Source organism: Sapajus apella, unplaced genomic scaffold, assembly GCF_009761245.1.
Source record: "Sapajus apella isolate SASKATOON/1434 unplaced genomic scaffold, GSC_monkey_1.0 scaffold2, whole genome shotgun sequence".
Classification (NCBI taxonomy): domain Eukaryota; kingdom Metazoa; phylum Chordata; class Mammalia; order Primates; family Cebidae; genus Sapajus; species Sapajus apella.
This window is the reverse complement of record NW_022436942.1, coordinates 22936110-22960474: the sequence shown is the minus strand read 5'-3', so window position 1 is coordinate 22960474 and position 24365 is coordinate 22936110. Positions and strand designations below refer to the sequence as shown.

The 24365-nt window shown below is 44.4% G+C and overlaps 1 protein-coding gene across 6 annotated transcripts in view; it reads right to left on the bottom strand.

The window, feature by feature from the left end:
* Positions 1-1750: 1750 nt before the first annotated feature.
* The window catches only part of LOC116560676 (cyclic AMP-dependent transcription factor ATF-7), a 104468-nt gene continuing 81853 nt past the window's right edge, over positions 1751-24365 (bottom strand). For all 6 annotated transcript variants that reach the window (XM_032292209.1, XM_032292238.1, XM_032292220.1 and 3 more), the window contains 8 exons: positions 23254-23391; positions 20104-20261; positions 19086-19185; positions 18444-18557; positions 17670-17822; positions 13043-13240; positions 11418-11526; positions 1751-7261 (listed from right to left, as the gene is read on the bottom strand). In XM_032292209.1, the coding sequence (XP_032148100.1) occupies positions 7044-7261; positions 11418-11526; positions 13043-13240; positions 17670-17822; positions 18444-18557; positions 19086-19185; positions 20104-20261; positions 23254-23391 (1188 nt within the window). In that variant the 3' untranslated portion in view covers positions 1751-7043. The remainder of the gene's footprint in view (positions 7262-11417; positions 11527-13042; positions 13241-17669; positions 17823-18443; positions 18558-19085; positions 19186-20103; positions 20262-23253; positions 23392-24365) is intronic.

Below are 24365 nucleotides of genomic sequence, written 5' to 3'. Positions count from 1 at the left end.
GAACTCAGTTGTAACTCTAGCTCTCGCACTTCACTGTGTGACTTGGCCAGAAATTCATCATCAATAAAATGAAGTGACTATTCCTGTTATCATGAGGTAAAGAATAAAGCATTCTACCATCCCATGTAGCATAGGGCAGCCACTCAATGTTTACCATCCTGCTGCTTCTGGTATTTCTCTAAACATCAATTACAAGTGGCTTTGAGCTGAGCTTCATTCAGAAAGAGGCTGGTCTAGCTGGCTTCCTGTGTCCAGGATGGAGGTGAGTGGTCTCCTCTGAAGTTGGAATAGGTCAGTCCCTCTAACTTGGTAAACTGCCCAGTCTTCAGTTCATTCCCACCTCCAAAACCTCATAATGTGGGCTTTGGTATTTGGCTTTCAGCAATTTCCTTTCTTACCCTTCTCTGGACCCCCATGTGCTCCTGGCTGTAACATACTGAAGACCACCACTGCTTTTCCCACTCTCCTCAGGAGGCACAGGCTGTTTGTGTCACATGTCTACCAAACACCAACCATATATAGCTTCTTTTTTTTTTAATTTTTTTATTTTTTTGAGACGGAGTTTCGCTCGTTACCCAGGCTGGAGTGCAATGGCACGATCTCGGCTCACCGCAAACTCCGCCTCCTGGGTTCAGGCAATTCTCCTGCCTCAGCCTCAGTCCTCAGCTGGGACTACAGACACGCGCCACCATGCCCAGCTAATGTTTTCTAGTTTTAGTAGAGACGGGGTTTCACCTTGTTGACCTGGATGGTCTCGATCTCTTGACCTCTTGATCCGCCCGCCTCGGCCTCCCAAAGTGCTGGGATTACAGGCTTGAGCCACCGCGCCCGGCCATATATAGCTTCTTAAATCATTTCTCTCCTACTGGGAAATTCCAGAGACTCCTGCTATCTTTGTCAAGTTCTTCAGCCTGTCTCACTGTTCTCATTTGTGATGTTAATTATAAAGGAATAAACAGATGCAAGAAATTATCTGTGATTTCCCTACACCTCTTCCTGATTCCCACAGGCTCTGAGCATTACCTATTTTTCTTGTGAACTCTTGACCTGCTTCTTTTTTTATGAGACGGAGTTTCACTCTTGTTGCCCAGGCTGGAGTGCAATGGCGTGATCTCAGCTCACTACAACCTCTGCCTCCCAGGTTAAGGCGATTCTTCTGCCTCAGCCTCCCGAATAGCTGGGATTACAGGTGTGTGCCACCACATCCAGCTAATTTTTGTATTTTCAGTAGAGATGGGGTTTCATCGTGTTAGCCAGGATGGTCTCAATCTCCTGACCTCGTGATCTGCCCGCCTCAGCCTCCCAAGTGCTGGGATTACAGGAATGAGCCAGTGCGCCCAGCCTAGGGCTGGTTTTTTTTTCTTTTTTAATGGTTGGGTGGGGGTTGTCGACAAAACACTGAAAAGTAAAACGCCATTTGCCATCAGCAACTCTCCCACCTGCCATCCACATAAAGCACATACTAAGTTTTCTGGTGAGTGCTTGCTGCCAGGATGCCAAGGGCCCTTGTCTCCAAGGCAGTCCACAGGAGCTCTGCCCTGGGCCTTCTGTCGTATTTCCTAAGTGATAGAAATCATCCACCTACTCTAGGCTGTGTCTCCCCTGCATAAAAACTAGAGACAAGAATCCCTGTTCCTTCTGTCCTAAGAAATGGGGGAGTAAGGAAGTTGACAGACCGAACGCCCAGTGACCTCCCCGAAGAGTGGACAATGGGACCTGTAGATAGAGTAGTGAAGCATCAGACATAACAGTGGTTCACTTGATAGTTTAATGTTATATTTGCAGCATAAATAAGGCACGACATATGCCAGGGCAAGGGGGGGAGGGAGAAGGCATGGCTGGGGGATAACTGCTAAGTGGCAAGGGGGAAAGGAAGATGGTAGTTAGGGTGAAATAGAGCGAAGCCCCTGCCTCAGCCCCATCCCGGGAGATTGTGAGAACCAGCTCACAGGGATCATGCTGAATCAGGTGGAGGGGAAAAGGGAAACGACAGTTTTGTAACAAAAAATAAAATAGCCTGTAGCACTGCATCCTCCTACCTGTCAAAGGCCACCACTGGGCACTGGGGAGACCCAGACCGAGTTGAGTTCCTTGATAAGATGGAGAGGTGTTGCCACATGTCAAAAATATATAGCTGAACAGAGATATAATCATAGATACACACTGCTTCCTTTTCAATAGATGCTATGTTAGGATGCGGCAGCCTCCACTCTTGGGGCTCGGGGTTCATCTCCTCCCTGCCTGACAGATGTGTGTGCTGTGGGGGAGGAACGGGACAGCTGAAGCTCTGGCTGGTCCTTACTGTAACAGAGAGCACGGAGTGACCAGTCTGTAAGGAAACATGGGACAACTCCTGTCCAGACCAATGCATGGCTTTAAGGATACGAATAGAAAGAAGATAAATCTGGATTTTGAGATCACTGATATAATGGTGATTGTTTTAATGGGAATGGAGGAAGAGGCTGAAAGAAATGGAAGAATGTTAGTGCAAAGGCAAAAGATGTATTCGAAATATCCTCCACACCTGTAAGAATTTCCCAGCTTATCCCTAAGAAATGGCTCTTGGCCGGGCATGGTGGCTCACGCCTGTAATCCAAGCACTTTGGAGGCCAAGACGGGCGGATCACCTGAGGTCGGGAGTTCAAGACCAGCCTGACCAACATGGTGAAACCCCATTTAAAAAAAAAAAAAAAAAAAAGGTTCTTAACTTTCAGTGTGCATTAGAATCACTGGGAGTGCAAATCCTGCCCTCAGAGTGTGTGATTCAATAGGTCTGAGATGGGGCAAGAGAATGTGTATTTTTAACAAGTTCCCAGATGATTGTGGCACTGATGCTGCTGGTCCTGGACCATATTCTGGGACCACTGCCCTAAGGTCAAGTCAGTGAAACTATTGCTCATAGCCACTTCTTACAGATAAAACATCACTCACCAGTAGCTACTGCTGATGAGTTATCTCTGTGCTATTAGCCCCCTATTAAAAAAATAAGCCCTGGTAGCTATGATACAAACCTGCATCTACAAAGGACATAAGCTGCTGGAACCTGCCATACTCTCCCCAGCCTTTTCTCATTCTGGGGTTGGACTTCACCCCAAAGAGAGACAACTCAATTGGTGTGGAGGGTGGTAACGGCGGCCAGCAGCTGCCTATGCTCATTCCTACTGGGTCGTCACCTTGGTATGGACTGGGGGAATTTATGTCTATATGCACATTTGTGGGTACAGACAGACACAGAGAGAAATCAGTCCTGTACTATAAGAGGGATGACTAGAGGCATGGGAGGCTGTAGTGGGGTGGAGGGGGTCCTTTCATCTGCTTTAGAATACTTACCTTTCCTGTTCTTCCAGACGCCCTCACCCCCGTCAAATGTAAGTGTAAAGAAAGCAGAAAGGGCATATGTGATATAGTTAGGAAGACTGGAATCTAAAGAGACTGGTTATGAAATTAAAAAAAAGAAATACCATTTCTTTCCTGTGTATACAATGTACAGCATTAATGGAAAACTAATGATTTGGGGATGGGAAGGAGCTGATGAAAAAAGGAGAAAACTGGCGGGGACAGCTGTCTCGGGGGCTAGCACCTTTAGGAGCCTCTCAGTGTGGAGCAGGGGAGCCCCAGAAACCTCAGGAATAATTTTTTGGTGTCTGGTGGTTCAGGCTGTACATAGTGCACAGTTGGGGTCAAGACTCCATCTACCAGGATGGGTGGTGCCAGAAAGCAGTGAATCAAGAAAGGAACAGAACATGTGACAGAGGTCATATGTAAAACAACAACAGAAAAGGAACAGAACAGGGAGAGCGGAGTGAACGAGATGAGGTTCAGTTAGCCCAGTCCCTCTTCACCACTACTTGAAGTACATGGTCTAAGCTTAGGGCCAAGGAGAGAGGTGAAGGCTTAGGAAGTCAGATTTGGGGTGCATAACCAGCAGCAAAAAGAGTAAGTAAAGGGGGTATGACTTTTTTTCGGCCTCTCTAGTAGTGTGGGAGGCTTTCTCAGACTTTTCAACTCTAAGCAAGCTTTCTGTTAGGGGAATGGGCCAGAGAGTGAGCAGACCAGAGGACCTGGTTCTGGCCCCTTCCTCTGTGGCCTTGGGTACGTGGCAGCTAGCTAGGGTGCTTATTATGTATCTGGCACTCACACTGGAGTGGGTGGGAAGCCTGAGTCCTGTATTCACTGAATTCAGGACACCCACCATACATTCAGCTCCTTTCCGAACGTGTCCTCTCTTAGGCCTCTAGAAAGGCCATGGACCTTAGGAAGGGCCAAGTGACACCTTCCATGATGTTTGGTTCTGGTCCAGATGAGTCTGGAAGACAAAGATTGGGGGAGTGATCACATGGCTGGTAGCAATAACAAGGCGAGTGACTTCACCTTTGACTATCAGGGAAGCTTCAGGGTAAGCAATTGTTCCGCCTCCTTAGTGAGACGGAGAACCAACTCAAGAGCTATGTCGGGACTCTGACCTGCTGCTTCCTTATTTTAGTGCCATTTCGTTACTGTTTCGTTATTGTGGTTCTGACATTGCTCCTTGTTTAGGTCCCATATGCAAACTTCCCACTGATAAAAATGAAGTTAGGACTAGAAAATGAAGTTAGTCACGGGGGCTAAGAACTAAAAAAGACCCTCACATAAATTAGCCACTCAACATAGGGACAGACTGGCAGGGCATGTATGCAGTGACAAACTGATTCTTAACTTTAAAAACACTTGACTGAAGGGGGAGAAAAATAGTCAAGAGTCTTAGGAAAGCTCCTTAGGAGCCATAAACTCAGTCAAGCCGTAGAGCAAGGCTGCTACTGGGAAATCAAGACAATAAAAAGATGAAACAAAACTCTAAAGCAGGAGAAAAATCCCAGGGAGCAGCCATCCAAAGAAGTCCTGAGCACAAGTTATGGCTGTGAATTTTTAAAGGCAAAAGTGAAGTCCCTGGAGGTGGAAACCTGCATCCTGACCATCTGTCATAACATTTGCTAGTCTGAGTCACTTCAGGGGCTATTCCAGTTAGGTACCTGGTGGTAGAGGATGAGAAAACCATGTTTTCTCTCCTTTGTCTTTAGGGGTGTGGCCTGTTCAGCACCAGCCCTGAAAAGCAGGAGGGGAAATTTAAAACAAACGCAGCAGAACATGTTACCTGACTGGTTCACTAGGATAGGATATCACTTTAAGGATATGGGAATCTTGTGGCTTAGAACGTTTTCTCATTCCCCTGTGACAGTCAATTTTGGAGACAAAATAAGAAAGGAAGCTGGCAGTCATTTTGTACGTACGTTTAAGATGGAGGTAGGAAAGATGGCGAGAAGGACATTCTTGGCTTGCACAGATGGCAGAAGGTGGCTCTGGGACAACTGGAAGGGTTTCACATGGAGAGGCTATTAAAGCTGACCTGTCTATCCACAGGCCTCTGGCTCTGAATTGCTTCCTACGGTCCTGGTGGAAACTGCAGAGTTCAGAGCCAAGGGGAGATGAGAAGCTTTCACGTGGAAGAAAGAGGGACAAGAGGGATGAACTGCTCCCCCTGCAACCCAACTCTTCAAAGTAAGAATGGCTGAAAGCAATAGTCACCAATTTCCCAGGCCAGACTCTGGGGTTCTTTGCTGGGAACAGTTCTGTACTTTCCCTCTTCCCTTCATCCCTCCTTTCAATCTTATACTCAAGTCAATCCACTCAGGACCTTGGCTATGATGCTTCAAGATCCTGGAGCATTGCACGTAGGGGAAGAGAGCAGAAATGGGTTGAAGAAACTCTAGAGGATCTGGAAGACCTAGTGGCTCAGCTAGGAACCTGGTGAAAGAGAAAGAAGGTAGTCCAGATGGTGACGGGCACTTGTGAACAGAAGACTCTAGTTCAGAAAAGAAGACAGATGTATGAGGGGGAGACATGGGGTACAAGTCCTCTACATGACAGCCTCCAGGAGGGCTGTGTCTGAAGTAGTTACAGAAGAGAGGCAGAGGCGGTAATGCTGATGGGAATGAAGAGGCAGAGGCAGGAGCAGAAAGATGACAAAAGATAACAATATGTACGCTTTGGCTGGTAAACTCTTATAAAACATAAAGGAATCAATTAATCCCTAACCTGATGGAACAAGCCTTGAACTGCTTTGTTCCTGTCTGCCCTGATGATTAAAACTGAAGGGAGAGGGAGGGGAGGAGATAGAATCGGCCAGTCAGATCCTGGGCCCTTCCCTTTTCACTACCAAGCAATCTTTAATAATAAGGCCACAAAATGAGGTTGCCAAGGACTAGTGGGGTGGTGGTAAAGACCTCACCACTACACTAGATAAAGTCAAGTGACAAAATGAGGTACCCAAATAGCTCTGGAAATAGATGAAAAAGAATTAGAATTCTTGAGGGTTTTTTTCTTTTTGCTTTTTTTTTTTTTGGTGGCAAGTAGGGAGAAGGAATAAAGCTTATGGAAGAACTGGAAAATACTGCTGCTTCATACATCAAAGGTAACCTCACATTCTCCATAAGTAAATGTTTTAACTAGAATTAAGGAAGGGAAAAAGGAAATGGGTAAAGAAGCAGCAGTGGGAGACAGAGTCCTGAGTCCACTGGGTGGCTGGGGCTGGGTCAGCGGGTGATATGCCATCAAATCTAGCCTCCCTCTATCTGGCAGGAAGTGGCATGCTGGTAAGGAACAAAAAGGTAACAGCCACGGCTTAGTGGGAAAAGAGGGAGCTGAGAAACCCCAAACCTAGAAGTGCCAAGGGTTAGTGTTAAAAGAGACAGATACACGTGCATGGGGCAGGGGTGATTGTTCGGACCGTCTGGAAAGGCCTTTGGCTGTGGGTGCATCAGAAACCCCACCCTTGGGGATGATCTATGAGGCTCTGGGGCTGGGAGGCCCCCAGTACAGGTGTCAAACATACATGACCATGTGGCTAAAAAGCCTAAAAAGCCCCATATCTGTCCATTACTCACAACACACAATTCCCCCCCACCGCATATTGCCATGTCCAAGGCAGATGGGAGGGCGTAAGATGACATTTCTCTTGGCTCTTGGGTGGCGAGCTCTGGCTGGGAACCTCTTCACCAGAGGAGGCATCATCTGCCCGCAGACTGGGACTGTGGGGTCATGATCACATGCGATTGTATCGGCATGCTCAGTTCTGTCCTTTGGCTGGCCATCTGAGTGAGGACTGAGGTGGCCACAGCTTCAGCTGCAGAGCGAACACTGAGGCCATTGCTAGGGGCTGTTGCTGAGCTGTGCTGAATCACAGGGGCTGGAGAACCCGTTGGCTCTGAGCTTTCCTTGGGGCTTTCTGCCAGGAAGGAGGGCAAAGGGCAGAGAACAATTGGTTAGAAAACAGGATGGGGAAAGAGGCATGACTACCTTTTGCCATAGTTCTAAAGAAGCCCAAAGGGGAAATGAAACTCATCTTTTTTTGGGGGGAAGCTTCCCAGAATCCTGGCTTCAAAGTCATAAACGGCCTAGGAAATGGGAAGTTTGTAAGAAGGGAAGAACTGGCCAAAATCAACCTATATATCCCAATAAAATGAACCTCCAACATGATCATTACACTGTCTGGTTTCTAGGTCTTTGCATACTTCGTTACCCATATTTAGAACACTCATGGAACAACTCTTCTTCTTAGTCATTACTTTCTTTCTTTCTTTTTTTTAAGAGAGAGGGTCTCAAGCAATCCTCCTGCCTCTCAAAGTGCTGGGATTATAGCGTGAGCCACCATACCTGGCCTTCATTTCTTTAAAGGTGATTTAAAATAGATCTCTCTTAGGCTGGGCATCACCAGGTCAAGAGATCAAGACCATCCTGGCCAACATGGGGACAGCCCATCCCCCTGCCTCAGCCTCCTGAGTAGCTGGGATTATAGGCACGCGCCAGCATGCCCAGCTAATTTTTTGTATTTTTGGGAGAGATGGGGTTTCGCCATGTTGACCAGGATGGTCTCGATCTCTTGACCTCGTGATCCACCCGCCTCGGCCTCCCAAAGTGCTGGGATTACAGGCGTGAGCCACCGCGACCGGCCGAAAGGCAAACTTTCAATAGTCAGTTCTATTTCTGACTTCCTGATGAATGCCTGAGTCTTCTTTTAAGATTCAGATATTGCCTCCTCTGTGAAGCCGTCTTTGTTACTCTCAGTAAATTAACTGTTTTATTCTTTGTGTTTTCATAGCATATATTCATCAAATATTTACCGAGCATCATCCATGTACCAGGCACGGGTACACAGAGAAGAAAACAGGGATCCTGTCCTTAGGAAGCTCCCAGTTCAGGGAATCCTTGACTGGGATATTTGTCCTTAGCTTATTCACAGGTTTATATGACCCTATGAATCTCTCAGAGGTAGTGACAATGTCTTATTTATCATGTGTCAAGTACTTACACAATGTCTATACCACACAGCAGGAACTAAATACATCTTTGCTATAATGAATAAGTAAGGCCAGGCATGGTGGCTCATGCCTGTAATCCCCGCACTTTGGGAGGCAGAGGTGGGTGGATCACATGAGTCCAGGTGTTCAAGAACAGCCTGGGCAACATGGCAAAACCCCGTCTCTATTAAAAATACAAAAATTAGCTGGGCATGGTGGTGCCCAACAACTCAGGAGGCTGAGGCAGGAGAATCACTTGAACTTGGGAGACGGAGGCTGCAGTGAGCCAAGATAAAGCCACTGTACTCCAGCCTGGGTGACAGAAAGAGACTCTGTCTTAAAAAAAAAAAAAAAAAAAAAGAATAGGTGGTTTAATGGACTGACTACGTGTCAGAGCTCTTGCAGGGACTAAGTAGAAAACTGACTATATGTAGAGTATATACTGATAAACAGTCCTTATCCTCTTTAGCCCATCAACAAGATTTAAAATTACTGAACTTCTTGAAACACTTTTTTTTTTTTTTTGAGACGGAGTTTCGCTCTTGTTACCCAGGCTGGAGTGCAATGGCGCGATCTCGGCTCACCGCAACCTCCGCCTCCTGGGTTCAGGCAATTCTCCTGCCTCAGCCTCCTGAGTAGCTGGGATTACAGGCACGCGCCACCATGCCCAGCTAATTTTTTGTAGTTTTAGTAGAGACGGGGTTTCACCATGTTGACCAGGATGGTCTCGATCTCTTGACCTTGTGATCCACCCGCCTCAGCCTCCCAAAGTGTTGGGATTACAGGCATGAGCCACCGCGCCCAGCTCAAAACGTCATCTCTTAAAAAAACAAAAGAGTTAACCAGGCAGGGTGGTGCACGCCTGTGTTCCCAGTTACTAAGGCTGAGATGGGAGGATCACTTGAGAGTCTGGGAGACAGAGGTAGACTCTGTCTCCAAAAAAATCCAAAAGCAAAACCAACAAAACCAAAACTAACTATATGCTGCTAACTCTCAAAGTTTTATCTTCAGCCTTTCCTCTGAATTACAAATCCATATAACCAACTGCCTGCTTAACATCTCCACCTGTAAGCCTAATAGGCTCCTTAAACTTAGTTTGTCCAAAACTGAGTTCCTGAAATAATTCCCAAACCATGTTCCCCTACACTTTACCCTATCTCAATTAATGACAACTTCATTCTTGCAGTTGCTCAAGCCAAACACTTTGGTGCATTTTTTTAATTCTTTTTCTCATACATACCACCCCATCTACTCTCATCACCCTAACTTCAAAATATATACTGAATTCAACCTGTTCTCACCGCTTTCAGTACCATCATCCCTTGCTTGTATTACTGTAATAGCCTCCTAAGGGGACTGGCTGCTTCTGCCCTTGGACCCCGATGTCTCTAACAGAGGAATCCTGTTCAAATGTAAGTCAGATCAATTATTATTATTATTATTACTATTTTGAGACAGAGTTTGGCTCTTGTGCCCAAGGTGGAGTGCAATGGAACGATCTTGGCTCACTGCAACCTCCATCTCCTGAGTTTAAGCAATTCTCCTGCCTCAGTCTCCTGAGTAGCTGAGATTACAGGCATGCACCACCATGCCCAGCTAATTTTTTTTATTTTTAGTAGAAACAGGGTTTCACCATGTTAACCAGGCTGGTCTTGACCTCAGGTGATCGCCTGCCTCGGCCTACCAAAGTGCTGGGATTACAGGCGTGAGCCACCGTGCCTGGCCTAGTCAGATCAATTATATCACTCTTCCATTGAAAATGGCCTCTAATGGCTCCCAGTGTAAAAGCTGAGATCCTTACTATGACTGAAGAGAACCTACGTGAAATGTTGCTATTACTTCCCCGACTTCATCTCCAATTACTCTCCACCCACAACTCCAGCTAAGCCTCCTTGGTGTTCCTGGAATGTACCAGGTATCTTGCCACTTTGCATCTTCCCATTTGCTGATCCTCCTCCCTATAGTACCTTTTTCCAAATAAATGCATACAGCTCCCTCACTTCCTTCAGGTCTTTATTCAAAAGCCACCTAATCTAAAATTTCCATCCTGCTGCTAACATTTCATATTACCCTTCCCTGTTTTCATTTTCCTTCTAACATTTACTGTTATCTAACATGTCATATATTTTACCTATTCATCTTGTTTACTGTCTTTCTCATCCACTAAAATATAAGCTCCTCAAGGGCAGGGATTTAATCTAATCTATTTGGTTCCCTATTATAAGCCCAGCATGTAAAAAAGTGCCTGGCACAGAATAGACACTCCATCAATATCTACTTAATGAATGAATGCACCCTGAAGTACATATTAAAATTAAAATTTAGAGAGTTTAAAATTGTTGATATGGTTACTCCTTTTCTACGGGAACACATCTCTGAAATGATAAAGACAGTGGAAAAATAATTCAATCCATCAAAATTTGATAGCAATAGTTCTATGAATTTCATTTGCAAAAAGAAAACTAGCATTTATTGCCCATAAGCAAATTATTCACAGTAATTTAAACTTCAGAATTGTGTATGTCCTGAGCACAACTCCATGGCCGTTGCCTTCCAGCACTATTTTATGTGTGCTCATAGATTACAAACTGAAACCAACATCAGCCTATCATTAGAAAGATAAAATGTACCCCAAATCCCAATGTATCATCTGTGGTTTATGTCTTTTCTAGCCCAAGACAGTGTCTTTGGAATAAGAAATACCTAGATATAAATCTTGGCTTCACCACTTTCCCAGCTTGGTAACTTCGGCTAAGTGACCTAAGCTGAGTGCAGTTTTCTCACATATAGACATATCCATTTCATGAGGGACTTGGGAAGACTCTAGCGTGCCTAACACAAACTATGTACCCGGTAAATATTGCTACCCTTTAACCCCCAACTGTAACAGATAATTAGGGTAACTCTATATTGCTGTCGAAAACATTTTTTTTTCTAGGTCTGTTGCTCTACAAGGGCTACTCACTCATCAGCGTGGGATCCCCAGAACATTCAGAATGCAGCTATAAAATTCTAAGCAGCTGAGACACTCAGTACATGCAGTTTACTGACTGACTGACTTAGCTTAGGTTGTGAGCCACTCACCTAAATAGCCTTGAGTCTTTTTCTGTAGTGCAGTGACCGGGCAGTCTTTATGAGCTAACAGTAGCTGTTTCAACTGAGCCACCTCGTTGCGTAGTAATGTAACTTCATTCTGAGGAGGGAGGGAAGAAAAGAGTATCAAGAAAATTCATCCTCTACTCTTGCAACCTCAGTGGCTGTTCCCAAAGTGAGGACAGAATGCTGCCTCAATTTTCTCCCCTGAATTGGGACAAGACTCCTGATCCAGCAAGGCTTCAGATAGCCCAGGGACAGTATAGTCACGAATTAAATGACAAGAGTTGCTTTCAGTGAAAAGTAGGGATTTATAATAGAAAAATTACTCCTGTTTAAGATAAACATGATTGTACTAAAATTAATAATACACATGCTCTTTGACTAAGAAAGCCTCCTTCTAGGAATCTATTTAACAGAACTGTTAAATAGGTGTATGCAATGTTCATTGCAACATTGTTGTTCTAGCAAAAAATCAGCCAATATCCATACCTTATAACATAACTACACTACAGAATATACTACTACACAGCTATTAAAAAGAATGAGGTAGGCCAGGTGCTGTGGCTCACACCTGTAATCCCAGCACTTTGGGAGCCCGAGGCGGGTGGATCACCAGGTCAAGAGATCGAGACCATCCTGGCCAACATGGTGAAACCCCATCTCTACTAAAATACAAAAAAAAAAAAAAAATACAAATTAGCTGGGCGTGGTAGCACATGCCTGTAGTCCCAGCTACTTGGGAGGCTGAAGCAGGAGAATTGCTTGAACCCGGGAGGTGGAGGTTGCAGTGAGCTGATAACGCGCCACTGTACTCCAGCCTGGCACCTGGCGACAAAACCAGACTGTCTCAACAAAAAAAAAAAAAAAAAAAAAAAAAAAAAAAGAATGAGGTAGATCTCCCATATCCATGGCTAGATTTTTGATAAATACCATTAACCTATTTATGTCAAAACAAGCACACAACCCCTCCAGCCCTACACAAAAACTATAAATAAAAAATATTTAGGAATATGAATCTGTCTGGAAGGCACATGCCAAATCTATCTACAGGGAAGAGAACAGGACTAGAAAAGGTAGATTAAGGAGGGACTTTGTTTCTATTCTATACATTTGTGTGTGTATTTTATAATAGAAATATGTATTCATATATTGCCTTTTTAGTTAAATATTTTAATAATCAGAAGAAAGAAAAATAACATTCATTCAAGAGACTGTATGGTTTATAGATTATAATTATTCTATTTGTGCTTATAGCACTTTTTTTCTTTCTCTCTTTTATTAAGCTGCATTATCTAGGGCAAAAACATATGACCCCAGTCAGATTCTACAGATGATTTAAAAGAGCACCCTGGGGTGCTTAATCTAATTCCTTCATCTAAACACATTTATGAATAACTCTAGTAGCAGATTTGGGGGGTAGATGGTGAGTGTCTTCACCAACTCCTATGAAAGAGATTTCAGCTCTGACTGTTAAGAGATTCTTCCTGGCACAGCTTCTAGATTTGTCCTAATTAGAGAATTAGCATCTTCTATCAAATTGTCCCACTTTTTTCTGATTCCATCCCACTTTCTAGATTTTCAACAATTTCAATTATCATCCAGGATCCACTCACACTCAGTTGAATGTTCTGCGAAGTGAGTTCTTCGGCCTTCTTCTCGAGGGAGGACACCCACAGCTTTCGCTTTTGGCGGCAGCGGGAGGCTGCAGCCCGGTTGCGCTCCAGAAAGCGCTGCCGTCGCTCATCTGGATCTTCATCTACTGTGCGCCGCCGTCGCCCCCCAGTACTAGGGGTGGGCTGGGCTGGTGAGACCTGGTGCCCAGAAAGGACGAGAGGTTACTTGATGGGAACATGAGTCCCTTCCAAATCACACTGGATGTTAGGTAGAGTGGTAAGGTCTGGTAAAAAGATGTATCAGCCTCTCGTTACCACAGCATGTCTCATGACTATGTCCTTGAGCTTCTCTTTTGTAGGAATTCTCAATTTTGCCTCCTCTTTCCTTCCAGTCTTCTCAGTCTCAGACTAACTACAGTTCATTTGGAAACTCTGATTATTTCTAAGACAGACAAATGAAACTAGGGTTACTTTTTGTTTCTTAACAATAGGGGATCTTGCCGGTGCTCGCAGAACTTTGGAAGGCTGAGGCGGGTGGATCACATGAGGCCAGAAGTTCAAGACCAGCCTGGACAACATAGAGAAACCCCATCTCTACTAAAAATACAAAATTAGCCAGGCATGGTGGCACATGCCTGTAATCCCAGCTACTTTTTTTTTTTTTTTTTTAAGAGACGGGGTTTCGCTATCTTGGCCAGGCTGGTCTTGAACTCCTGACCTCATGATCCACCCATCTCGGCCTCCCAAAGTGCTCAGATTACAGGTGTGAGCCACTGCGCCCAGCCCAATCCCAGCTACTAAGGAGGCTAAGCCAGGAGAATCGCTGAACCCAGGAGGTGGAGGTTGTGGTGAGCCAAGATTGCACCATTGCTCTCCAGCCTGGGCAACAAGAGTGAAACTCCATCTCAAAAAAAACAACAACAAAAAAGAAAAAACAAACACACAAAAAAAGTTATACCAAGTGTGCCTGCTTCTCTGGACCCCCTTCCAACTTCTCCATCTCTTCTGCCTCTGCCACCCCTGGGACAGCAAGACCAAGCCTTCCTCTTCCTCCTTCTCAGTGCGAAGATGATGATGAGGATGAACTTTTATGATGCTCCACTTCTATTTAATGAATAGTAAATATATTTTTTCTTCCTTATGATTTTCTAATATTTTCTTTTCTCTAGCTTCCTTTATTGTAGGAATATAGTAGATAATACATATAACATACAAAATGTGTGTTAAATCAACTGTATGTTATTGGTATGGCTTCTGGTCAACAGCAGACTATTAGTAAAGTTATGGGGAGTCAAAAGTTGTATGTGGCCAGGTGTGTTGGTTCACACCTGTAATTCCAGTATTCTGGGAGGCTGAAGCAGGTGGATCACCTAAGATTAGAAGTTCAAGACCAGCCTAGCCAATGTGGTGAAACCCTGTCTCTAGTAAAAATACAAAAATTAGCTGGGCGTGGTGGTGCGCACCTGTAATCCCAGCTACTTGGGAGGCTGAGGCATGTTTGGAGGCTGCAGTGAGCTGAGATAATGCCACTGCACTCCAGCCTGGGCAACAGAGTGAGACTCTGTCTCAAAAAAAAAAAAAAAAAATCTTGTACTCTACTCTAGGCCCTACTGAATTATGTTCTCCATTAATATAGATAACAATTAAGAAATGATTTCTTAAAATTCAGACTAGTATTATCTCTCCCCAAATAAAAAAATGGAGAAGAAATTTCCAACTCAATTTAATGATCTAGAGGCCTTGGGTCACTGCTTCTCATTGTATAAGAAATTTACCATAATTCTCTGGAGAATATCAGCCTCCTCTTTATCTTTAGCTGATTGGAGCACATGTAAAGACTAGTGCTTTAGGAGGATAGGGGAAAGGAAAGGTTCCTATTTTGCCAGAGGCAATTCAGTAACTCATGCAAGGAATGGAGGTAAAAGACTAGTCCAAGAGAAAGAGGGGAATAATGACAAGGAAAGGAATCAGTGTTGATTAAAAAGGAAGCTGGGGCCGGGCATGGTGGCTAGCGCCTGTAATCCCAGCACTTTGGGAGGCTGAGGTGGGAGGACTGCTTGAATCTAGGAGTTTGAGACCAGCCTGGGCAACATGGAGAGACTCCGTCTCTTTTAAAATTTTAAAATAAAAAACAAAGGAAGCTGGCCACGTACAGTGGCTCATGACCAGCCTGGGCAGCATAGTGAGATTCTGTCTCTACTATTATTTATAATAAAAATTCTAAAAATTAAAAAAAATAAAAATAAAAAGGAAGCTATGTCATTTCCCCAAGGGAGAAAGCAGCACAACTCAGGCAAGGGAGCTGCTGCTTTACCATCTTCAAGACTGGCTTTGGTGGGGTTACAGAAGGCTAGGCAGGCATAGCTTCCAACAAGAAAACTCAAATGAAAGCTTTTGTTGTTGGCCAAGCTTTACTGTAGCATATGGCCACGAAATGTTTGGACATGTGGCAGTAACTGATGAAGCAGGTGGTGACATCAGGAAAAGAGGGGCCAGGCAAAGGGTATAATTCTAGAAACCAATCTCAGGTGCTGTCACCTATCCAGTGCAGATGATATGAAAACTGGGGACTACTCAGTTTCCAAAGAATGTTTTTAAAACTGAGGCCTCCTTGAGAAGATAAATGGGTAACTAAATGGGACCCCTCTGGCTTTTTTAGGATTTTAGTTTCTTTGTGATAAAAAAGGGATTTAATTGGTAATGAGGTGTTTATTGGTGTGTGTCTTGTTTTTTGTTTGTTTGTTTTTTCATTTTTTTTTTTCTTCTTTTTTTTTTTTTTTGAGACAGAGTTTCACTCTTGTTACCCAGGCTGGAGTGCAATGGCGCGATCTCGGCTCACCGCAACCTCCGCCTCCTAGGTTCAGGCAATTCTCCTGCCTCAGCCTCCTGAGTAGCTGGGATTACAGGCACGTGCCACCATGCCCAGCTAATTTTTTGTATTTTTAGTAGAGACGGGGTTTCACCATGTTGACCAGGATGGTCTCGATCTCTTGACCTCGTGATCCACCCGCCTCGGCCTCCCAAAGTGCTGGGATTACAGGCTTGAGCCACTGCGCCCAGCCCCATTTTTTTTTTTTGAGACAGAGTCTCACTCTATCGCCCAGACTGATCTTGGCTCACTGCAACCTCCGCCTCCTGAGTTCAAGTGATTCTCCTGCCTCATCCTCCCAAGTAGCCGGGACTATAGGCATGTGCTACCATGCCTAATTTTTTGTATTTTTAGTACAGACAGAGTTTTGCCATGTTGGCCAGGCTGGTCTCAAACTCCTGACTTCAGGAGATCCACCTGCTTCAGCTTCCCAAAGTGCTGGGATTACAGGCATGAGCCACCTCGCCTAATCTATTTTTTATTGAGGTATCTTTTTTTTTAGAGATGGGGTTTCACCATGTTGGTCAGGCTGGTCTTGAACTCCTGACCTCCGGTGATCCACCCACCTCGGCCTCCCAAAATGCTGGGATTACAGGCGTGAGCCACCATGCCCAGCCTATTGAGGTATCTTAATACTGTAACATCACATTTCATTAATATATTATGGTTTTTGTTGTAAAATCTTAACAGGTAAGTTATTATTTTTTAAGACTTAATAGATGAGAAAGAGACTAGGGGAGCCTCTTTTGTTTAGTGTGTGGCTTGAAGTAAGGCTCTGTCACATTTTAGAGGATTCTGCAGATATACTAAACTATGCATGACTCACATATGAAAAAAATGGGGACAGGCATGGTGGCTTGTGCCTGGAATCCCAAACTTTGGGAGTCTGAGTCGGGTGGATCACCTGTGGTCAGGAGTTCGAGACCAGCTTGACCAACATGGTGAAATCCTGTCTCTACTAAAAATACAAAAAATTAGCTGGGCATGGTGGTTGGCGCCTGTAATCCCGGCTATTTGGGAGGCTGAGACAAGAGAATTGCTTGAACCCTTGAGGCAGAGGTTGCAGTAAGCTGAGATTGTCTCATTGCACTCCAACCGGGGCAACAAGAGTGAAACTCCATCTCAAAAAACAAAAAAGGGAGGTCGCTGCAACAGTTCTGCATTACTTAGTCTGTTTGCATGAAAGTCTTAACACAAGGGTGAATAAAGAATGGTGTGTTTTTGCTATTAAGTGATGGTCTCAGTCAAAATAAAAATAAATAAATAATAAAAAGAATGGTACGGTTTGCTGCAGTCAAACTGCCAACAAGAACCAAAGTATGCTGGAAGAAACCTAGAAAGTTGAAGTCCAGCCGGGCGCAGTGGCTCACGCCTGTAATCCCAGCACTTTGGGAGGCCGAGGCGGGTGGATCACGAGGTCAAGAGATCGAGACCATCCTGGTCAACATGGTGAAACCCCGTCTCTACTAAAAATACAAAAACATTAGCTGGGCATGGTGGCGCATGCCTGTAATCCCAGCTACTCAGGAGGCTGAGGCAGGAGAATTGCCTGAACCCAGGAGGCGGAGGTTGCGGTGAGCCAAGGTCTTACCACTGCACTCCAGCCTGGGTAACAAGATTGAACCTCCGACTCAAAAAAAAAAAAAAAAAAGAAAGTTGAAGTCCATTCTTCTCTAATTTTCTGCTCCTTGAAAAATAGATAGGACATAAAGAGTAAGAGTAACACATGTAGTTTCCCCATCTAACGGCCCAACTGACCTGTGGCTGGGCAGGGGATGGGGCATCAGGGTGTTGGATGAGGATCTGGCTCTGGTCTGGGCGGGTTGTCACCATGGTGCTGGCAGTTCCCACCACCATTCCACAACCACCATTGATTGAGGAGACTTGGTGAGTTAGGGTGGCTTTTAGTCTCTGTGGGCAAAGATTAGAAAAAAACGCTTGTTACGGATGAGATTCTATCAGGAATGAGGAGAGTGGCCTTAGATTTTATTATTGACCTTATAGATAGGTAAAATTTCCACTCTAATTCTCTCTTAACAGAGGAATTAAGGGAAAATGACAGGCAGAGAAAATGTGCACCTGGATCCTTAAAATGTCTAATCTGTTCCCTGGCTATCATCCTGGGCACAGTTGGGGGCTGGGGGTTGTTAAAGCAATAGTGTCCAGATGAAAGCTCTCTCCTGGAGCCTGGCCAGATGCTGGTTACGCAGCTATCCACCTCTTGGCCAGCTCCCCTGCCCACTCACCCACCCTCCATCTGTTACCCTAAAACTAAAATGGCAAGTGTTCCATTCCAAACAATCTGTGCTGCCTCTTTTCACTGCCCATGGTCTATGTACCAGGCTCTAAAGGTGGGGAGAGGAGATGGGAGCTATGAATCAGAGTCTTTTCTTTTCCAGACCCCACGGCATGGAGTCCTTAGCTTTGCAAGCCCCAGAAGGTTCCTTTGTTTGGCTCACTTGAAAGACCTAGGCTGATACCACCTACTTCTTTCAGAAAGGCCAATATTGCCCCAGGCTGGGATATACTCACCATCTTGGCTTCTGATGGTATAGGGTGGCCAGAGGGAGAAATGGAGCCACTGCTGTTAACTGGTGGGCCAGGGATACCAGGAATGTTGGGCACCATGGACACAGGTCTGGCCAGCTGGATCAAGAGAAGGAAAAAAACCAGAAGGGAACATAATACTATTGGTGGGGCAACAGTTTCCCTAAAATGAGGATTGAGATTGGCATGTCAGGGCCTGTTCTGTGCAATGTGCCCATGGGGCATGCAGGGACAGCCTAGGAAATACCTTTCCCCATGGAGCACCACAAAGTAGGGAATCTAGTCCTTCAGTGTTGGGGCAATTTCTGTGGGAAGGGTTGGGGCTGTATCTTGAGGAAAATGTTGGGCAATTTGAGAGGTGCTACGTGCCAAGTGAAAGCAACTAATCAGTAAGCTGGCAAGATCAATTCCTAGACCAGGAGCCAATTGTCCAGATGAGTCTTTATCTAGTGTTCCACAGTGCTGGATTGGCAGAGGTTAGTGAAGAGTTTAGGCAGGCTGCCATGCTCAACTAATACAGATCAGAGCCCACATTTCCCTGGGGCTCATGTGTGTTTTATGACCATTCAGGTGGAAGGGAAGGATTACCACGTTGGTAGGGTTGGCTGCCCCAACTACAGAGCTCACCGATATAACAGACGGCATCTGTACTGGAGGCCCTGGCAGCACAGGCATGGTCTGTCCATTAGCAAGATGCATGACAAGAGGGAGGGAGCCAGTGGGAGACCTAGAGGAGACATGAAGTGAAATGCTCGTAACACAGACCTTTTGTCCATGGATCTTTCTCCTATAATTACAGAAGATTTTCCAGTCTTCGTTAGTTAGGGAAGGTATAGGGCAGCATGGTAAAAACCTTGACACCCTTATGAAGGTGGGAAGGCAGAGAATCCTACTTAGCTTACCTTTTAGAGAAAAATGGCAAAATCTTTATAGCTTGCAAATTAAGCAAATTTAAATAGTAGGAAGCTAATCCTATTAAAGGGTTTAGAACAATTAAACATTCCTACCACTGGCTTGCCTTGGGAAAGGGGGAGTTGGATCAAAGTCATCATTTTGCAAAGCTGAATCAGGTCACATGATGGCCAAATCTGAATGTTTCTCTTGTTCCTTTCCATGGTTTGCTCTACCCTGCCCAAAAAAAGAAGCTGTCCCTTTTTATTTTTCCTAGTTGGTCCAGAGAACAATAAGCTCTAAGAATCTGAATCCTGACAACAGCCTCTTAACCCATGGGTACCGTGCCAGTAGTGAAGACAGACAAAATTAGAGACAGCAAACACCAAGAACCCTAACTGGGACTGAGGAGACCTAACGGGTTTCAGTGTTTCATTCAGTAGTGCCCCAACAGACTTTATAGGGTGTAGCTTCCACATTGTAATGAATTTCTAATGCTTTAAGGGTTCCTCTTTTTAGATTGAAGAAGTTATTAAACCCTAAAATTAAGAAAGTATTATCCCCAAATAGATATTTGCTTGTCTATTAAAAAGGTAAAAAAGATTCTGTTTGTGGGGGAGAAATTTATTTTGAGAGATAATCTCAGTGGCTTATTTTCCTTGGGTATTGAAAAACGGTCCCAGTTTTATCAAACAGTTTTGTGTAATGGAAAGAAATGTAGCCTTCACTATTTCTCCCTGCTCTCTGTACTTACCCCATTTGCCTGTTGGAGGGTGGAGCCTGTGTGATGACAGAGGTTGGGGAGGGAAGGGTTGGATGAAGTGGATCATAGCCCAAGTGGAGAGGCAGGGAGCCAGGACGTACAATGGTGGGCGTGGGGGTAGAGATCACAACAGGCTTTGGGGCAACCTCCTGGGGAGAAGAGACCAACAGATCACAAAATGCTTTAAGGTGTGCTTATAGGGAAATACATAGATGGTAAAATCTAGTACAAATTTATTGGAAAGAGCATTAGAGCCACTCATGTAAATTGTGACCGGATTCCATCAGGATCAGGGACCCATAATTCACTCACCCATTCAGGAGGAATGGTGCATTAAGATCTCTTGGCCATCTCCCCTTTCAGGGACAATGGCTGCATAAAGAAGACGACAGTTGGAGTATCACTTGAAATCTTTGAAGCAGCACTGGTAGTACCATATAAATTCTAGAGACTTGTAATTTTTCACAATCTAGATACTCTCATTCTAAACTTGATGCCAACTGTCCTCTGAACTTGAATGGGAAAGGCAGGTATACTGGTGATAAGGCAACCAATATCTCCAATACACCTCTTTAAAAAGGGCTATGGAAGTTTGGATAATGATCATACTGTAATAAAACAAACTGCTCCCATGTTAACTTCTTAAGATCTTAGACTGCCAGTGGTCATAATGGCCTTGAGAGCATCTCCAGACAGTCTCTAGGACTTTGTTGCTGATGAAAAGGGGAAGAGAGGCCAGGCGTGGTGGCTCATGCCTGTAATCCCAGCACTTTGGGAGGCCGAGGCGGGCGGATCAAGAGGTCAAGAGATCGAGACCATCCTGGCCAACCTGGTGAAACCCCGTCTCTACTAAAAAATACAAAAATTAGCTGGGCATGGTGGCAGGTGCCTGTAGTCCCAGCTTCTTGGGAGGCTGAGGCAGAATTGCTTGAACCAGGGAGGCAGAGGTTGCAGTTAGCTGAAACCGCGCCACTGCACTCCAGCGTGGCACCTGGCAAAAGAGCAAGACTCTGTCTCCAGAAAAAAAGAAGGTGGGGGAAAGAGAGAGGTGGAGATTATCAAGCCAAATTTGGAGGGAAGTAAGATGAGGTATAGATGCTGTCTATCCATAGTGGATGTTAAAATTAATAACCACTGGTAGAGCAGTAGAAACTGAATGGAGGCCTGAGGGGTTTCTGAGGTTCTCATAAAATGTTTTTGATCTAGGTGCTGGTTATACAGGCTATTAACTTCATAAAAATTCAGTAAGTTATGTAATTACCATTTATGCACTTTTCTGTACATGTACTATATTTCAATAAATGTATTAAAATAGTACTTCATGAAAGGTTTCCTTTAAAAATAATAATAATCAGACTCCTAGTAGATACTTCCTTTAAATCACTTCCCTCTAGGATGACATTTTTTTTCTAAACTGTTTGATGTCCAATTTATGAATTATGTGAATTTTTCTTTTTCACTTATTAATTGAAGTATAACATACAGTGATGTGCATTAAAGTCATGACAACAAAATGACTTTTAGGCTGGGTGCAGGGCTCTCGTCTGTAATCCCAGCACTTTGGGAGGCTGGAGCATGAGAATTGCTTGAGCGTGGGAGGCAGAGGTTGCAGTGATCTGAGATTGCACCACTGCACTCCAGCCTGGGCATCAGAGTGAGACTCTGTCTCAAAAGAAAAAAACAAAAACAAAATGACTTGTCACAGATGTTAAATCAGGATACAGACCATTTCGCACACCCCAGAAAGTTCTATGTCCCTTCCCAATCCACACCACTCCTTCACAGGAGGTAAACGCTATCCTGAGTTCTCTCATCAGCAAATAGTTTTGCCTCTTGAATTACACAAGTATGTACTTTTGTGTCTGACTTTTTTGTTGTTTAATATGTTTGTGGGATTCATTCACATTGCTGTGTAATTATCAGTTCACTTCCCTTTTTTCTTTTTTTTTTTTGGGACAGAGTCTCACTCTGTCACCCAGGCTGGAGTGCAGTGGCGTGATCTTGGCGCACTGCAACCTCTGTCTCTTGCGTTCAAGCAATTCTCCTATCTCAGCCTCCTGAGTAGCTGGGATTACAGGAACACACCACCACACCTGGCTAATTTTTGTATTTTTGGTAGAGACAGGGTTTTACCATGTTGGCCAGGCTGGTCTCAAACTCCTGGCCTCAAGTGATCTGACCACCTTGGCCTCCCAAAGAGCTGAGATTATAGGCATGAGCCACTGTGCTCGGCTGATTTTTGGCTATTAAGAATACAATTGCTGGCCAGGTGTGGTGGCTCACTCCTGTAATCCCAGCACTTTGGGAGGCTGAGGCAGGAGAATCACCTGAGGTCAGGAATTTGAGACCAGCCTGACAAATGTGATAAAACCCCATCTCTACTAAAAGTACAAAAATTAACTGGGTGTGCCTGTAGTCCTAGCTACTCAGGAGGCTGAAGCAGGAGGATTGCTTGAACCCAGGAGGCAGAGGTTGCAGTGAGCCGAGATTGCACCATTGCACACCAGCCTGGGCGACAGAGCGAGAGTCCATCTCAAAAAAAAAGAAAAAGAAGACTAAAGTTGCTATGAACATTCTAACATACTTCTTTTGGTAGACATATGCACTAATTTCTCTTCCATATAGACTTAGAAGTGGAATTGCTCAGAAAGAGAATAGGTATAATTTATATAAATCTTCTAAATAGTTAACTTTCCTTTAAATACAATCAGTCCTCCTATAGCACATACTTTACTGTTTTTATTTTTATTTATTTATTTTTTCTTTGCCGTCACCTCCTTCCGCCTTTTTTTTTTTTTTCTTTTTTTGAGACAGGGAGGGGCTCATTCTGTCGCCCAGGCTGGGGTGCACTGGAGCAATCACAGCTCACTGCAGCCTTGAGCTCCGGGGGCTTAAGCGATCCTCCTACCTCAGCCTGTCGAGTAGCTGGAACTACAGGCGTGCTCCACCATGCCCAGCTAATTTTTGTATTTTAAGGGGAGATGGGGTTTCTCCACATTGTCCAGGCTGGTCTCGAATTTCTGGGCTCAAGTGATTCTCCCATCTTGGCCTCCTGAGTAGTTAGGACACACTATTTATATAATTAATAAATCAAAACTTTATCAATTAACATTTGAGATGACCCTTAGTAGAGAATTTTACCTTCTCCTTCAGTGGTGGGGAACAAGGGCTAGAGGCAGGGCTATCAGGTGGGGATGAGTCTACCTCCACTGGCTCTTCTTCTTTGATTTTGATGTCTGGTGTGGAAGGTAGAGACATGTCAAGGGGCCCAGCAGCAGCCTGTTGTGAAAGAAAAATGAACAGAGTTTAACCCTATGATTCCTTTCAGGTTGAATCTATATCTTCCCAGTTCCAAGATAAGGGAATGTGCTTCTAAGAAGTTCAGCTCTTGGTCAAAGCACTGAACTGCATGTCAAAGAAATTTGGGCCCCTTATGTTTTATGTACAACTCTGGCCAAATCATTTTATCAGTAATTCTCAGGACTTCTGTCCCTAACTATAAGATGAAGATAATACCTGCTTCACCAAAGGTAAACAAATATTTATAAAGACCTGAAAAAAAAAGATGTCATTTAAATCCATGCAAATATTATAGTATTTTTCAGGAAATCAAAATGATTCCTGAATCTGCTGGCCACTGGAGAGCTGTGAACTCTTTCTCTGTCAACAAGGATGACTAGATTACACAATTACTAAAAGCAAACAAAGACAAACTGGCTATTCGAGTACTGCAAAGAAGATAGGAAAGGTATTTCCTGGGGAACTCACCATGCTTGATGGTGATCTCACCCCAAAACCTAGTGCTGGAGGCTAGATACACCAGGTAGATAGGGTTTTGGGGTAACAAAGAAAAGAAAGGCTAATCATCTGATTGGTGAAATAAATGAGAACTTGGTCTTAGGAGCAAGACTGGAGAAACCCAGAAAGTAAAGAGAGTACTTTCCTGGCAATGATGCCACCACCTCACAGAACTGTGGAGCTGGAAATGGCCTTGCAGGGAACAATAAACCATCTGAGATAGCGGCCTTGACACCGCACCAGGGCAGGACAGGAGGGTTGGCATTGCAGTTCAGTTTCATGATAAAGTGCATCCTTTGTTCTATCCATCCCGTATCCCAGGCTTCTTGGTGAAGCAACTGCTTGTTTCCAGCTCTTCCCTTGCTATCTTAACCCTTAGAAACCTTGATAGCTAGCTGAGGAAATTAAAGATAATCTGGTATCTACTACATTAGAGAAGGTAGTAATAGTTCTTT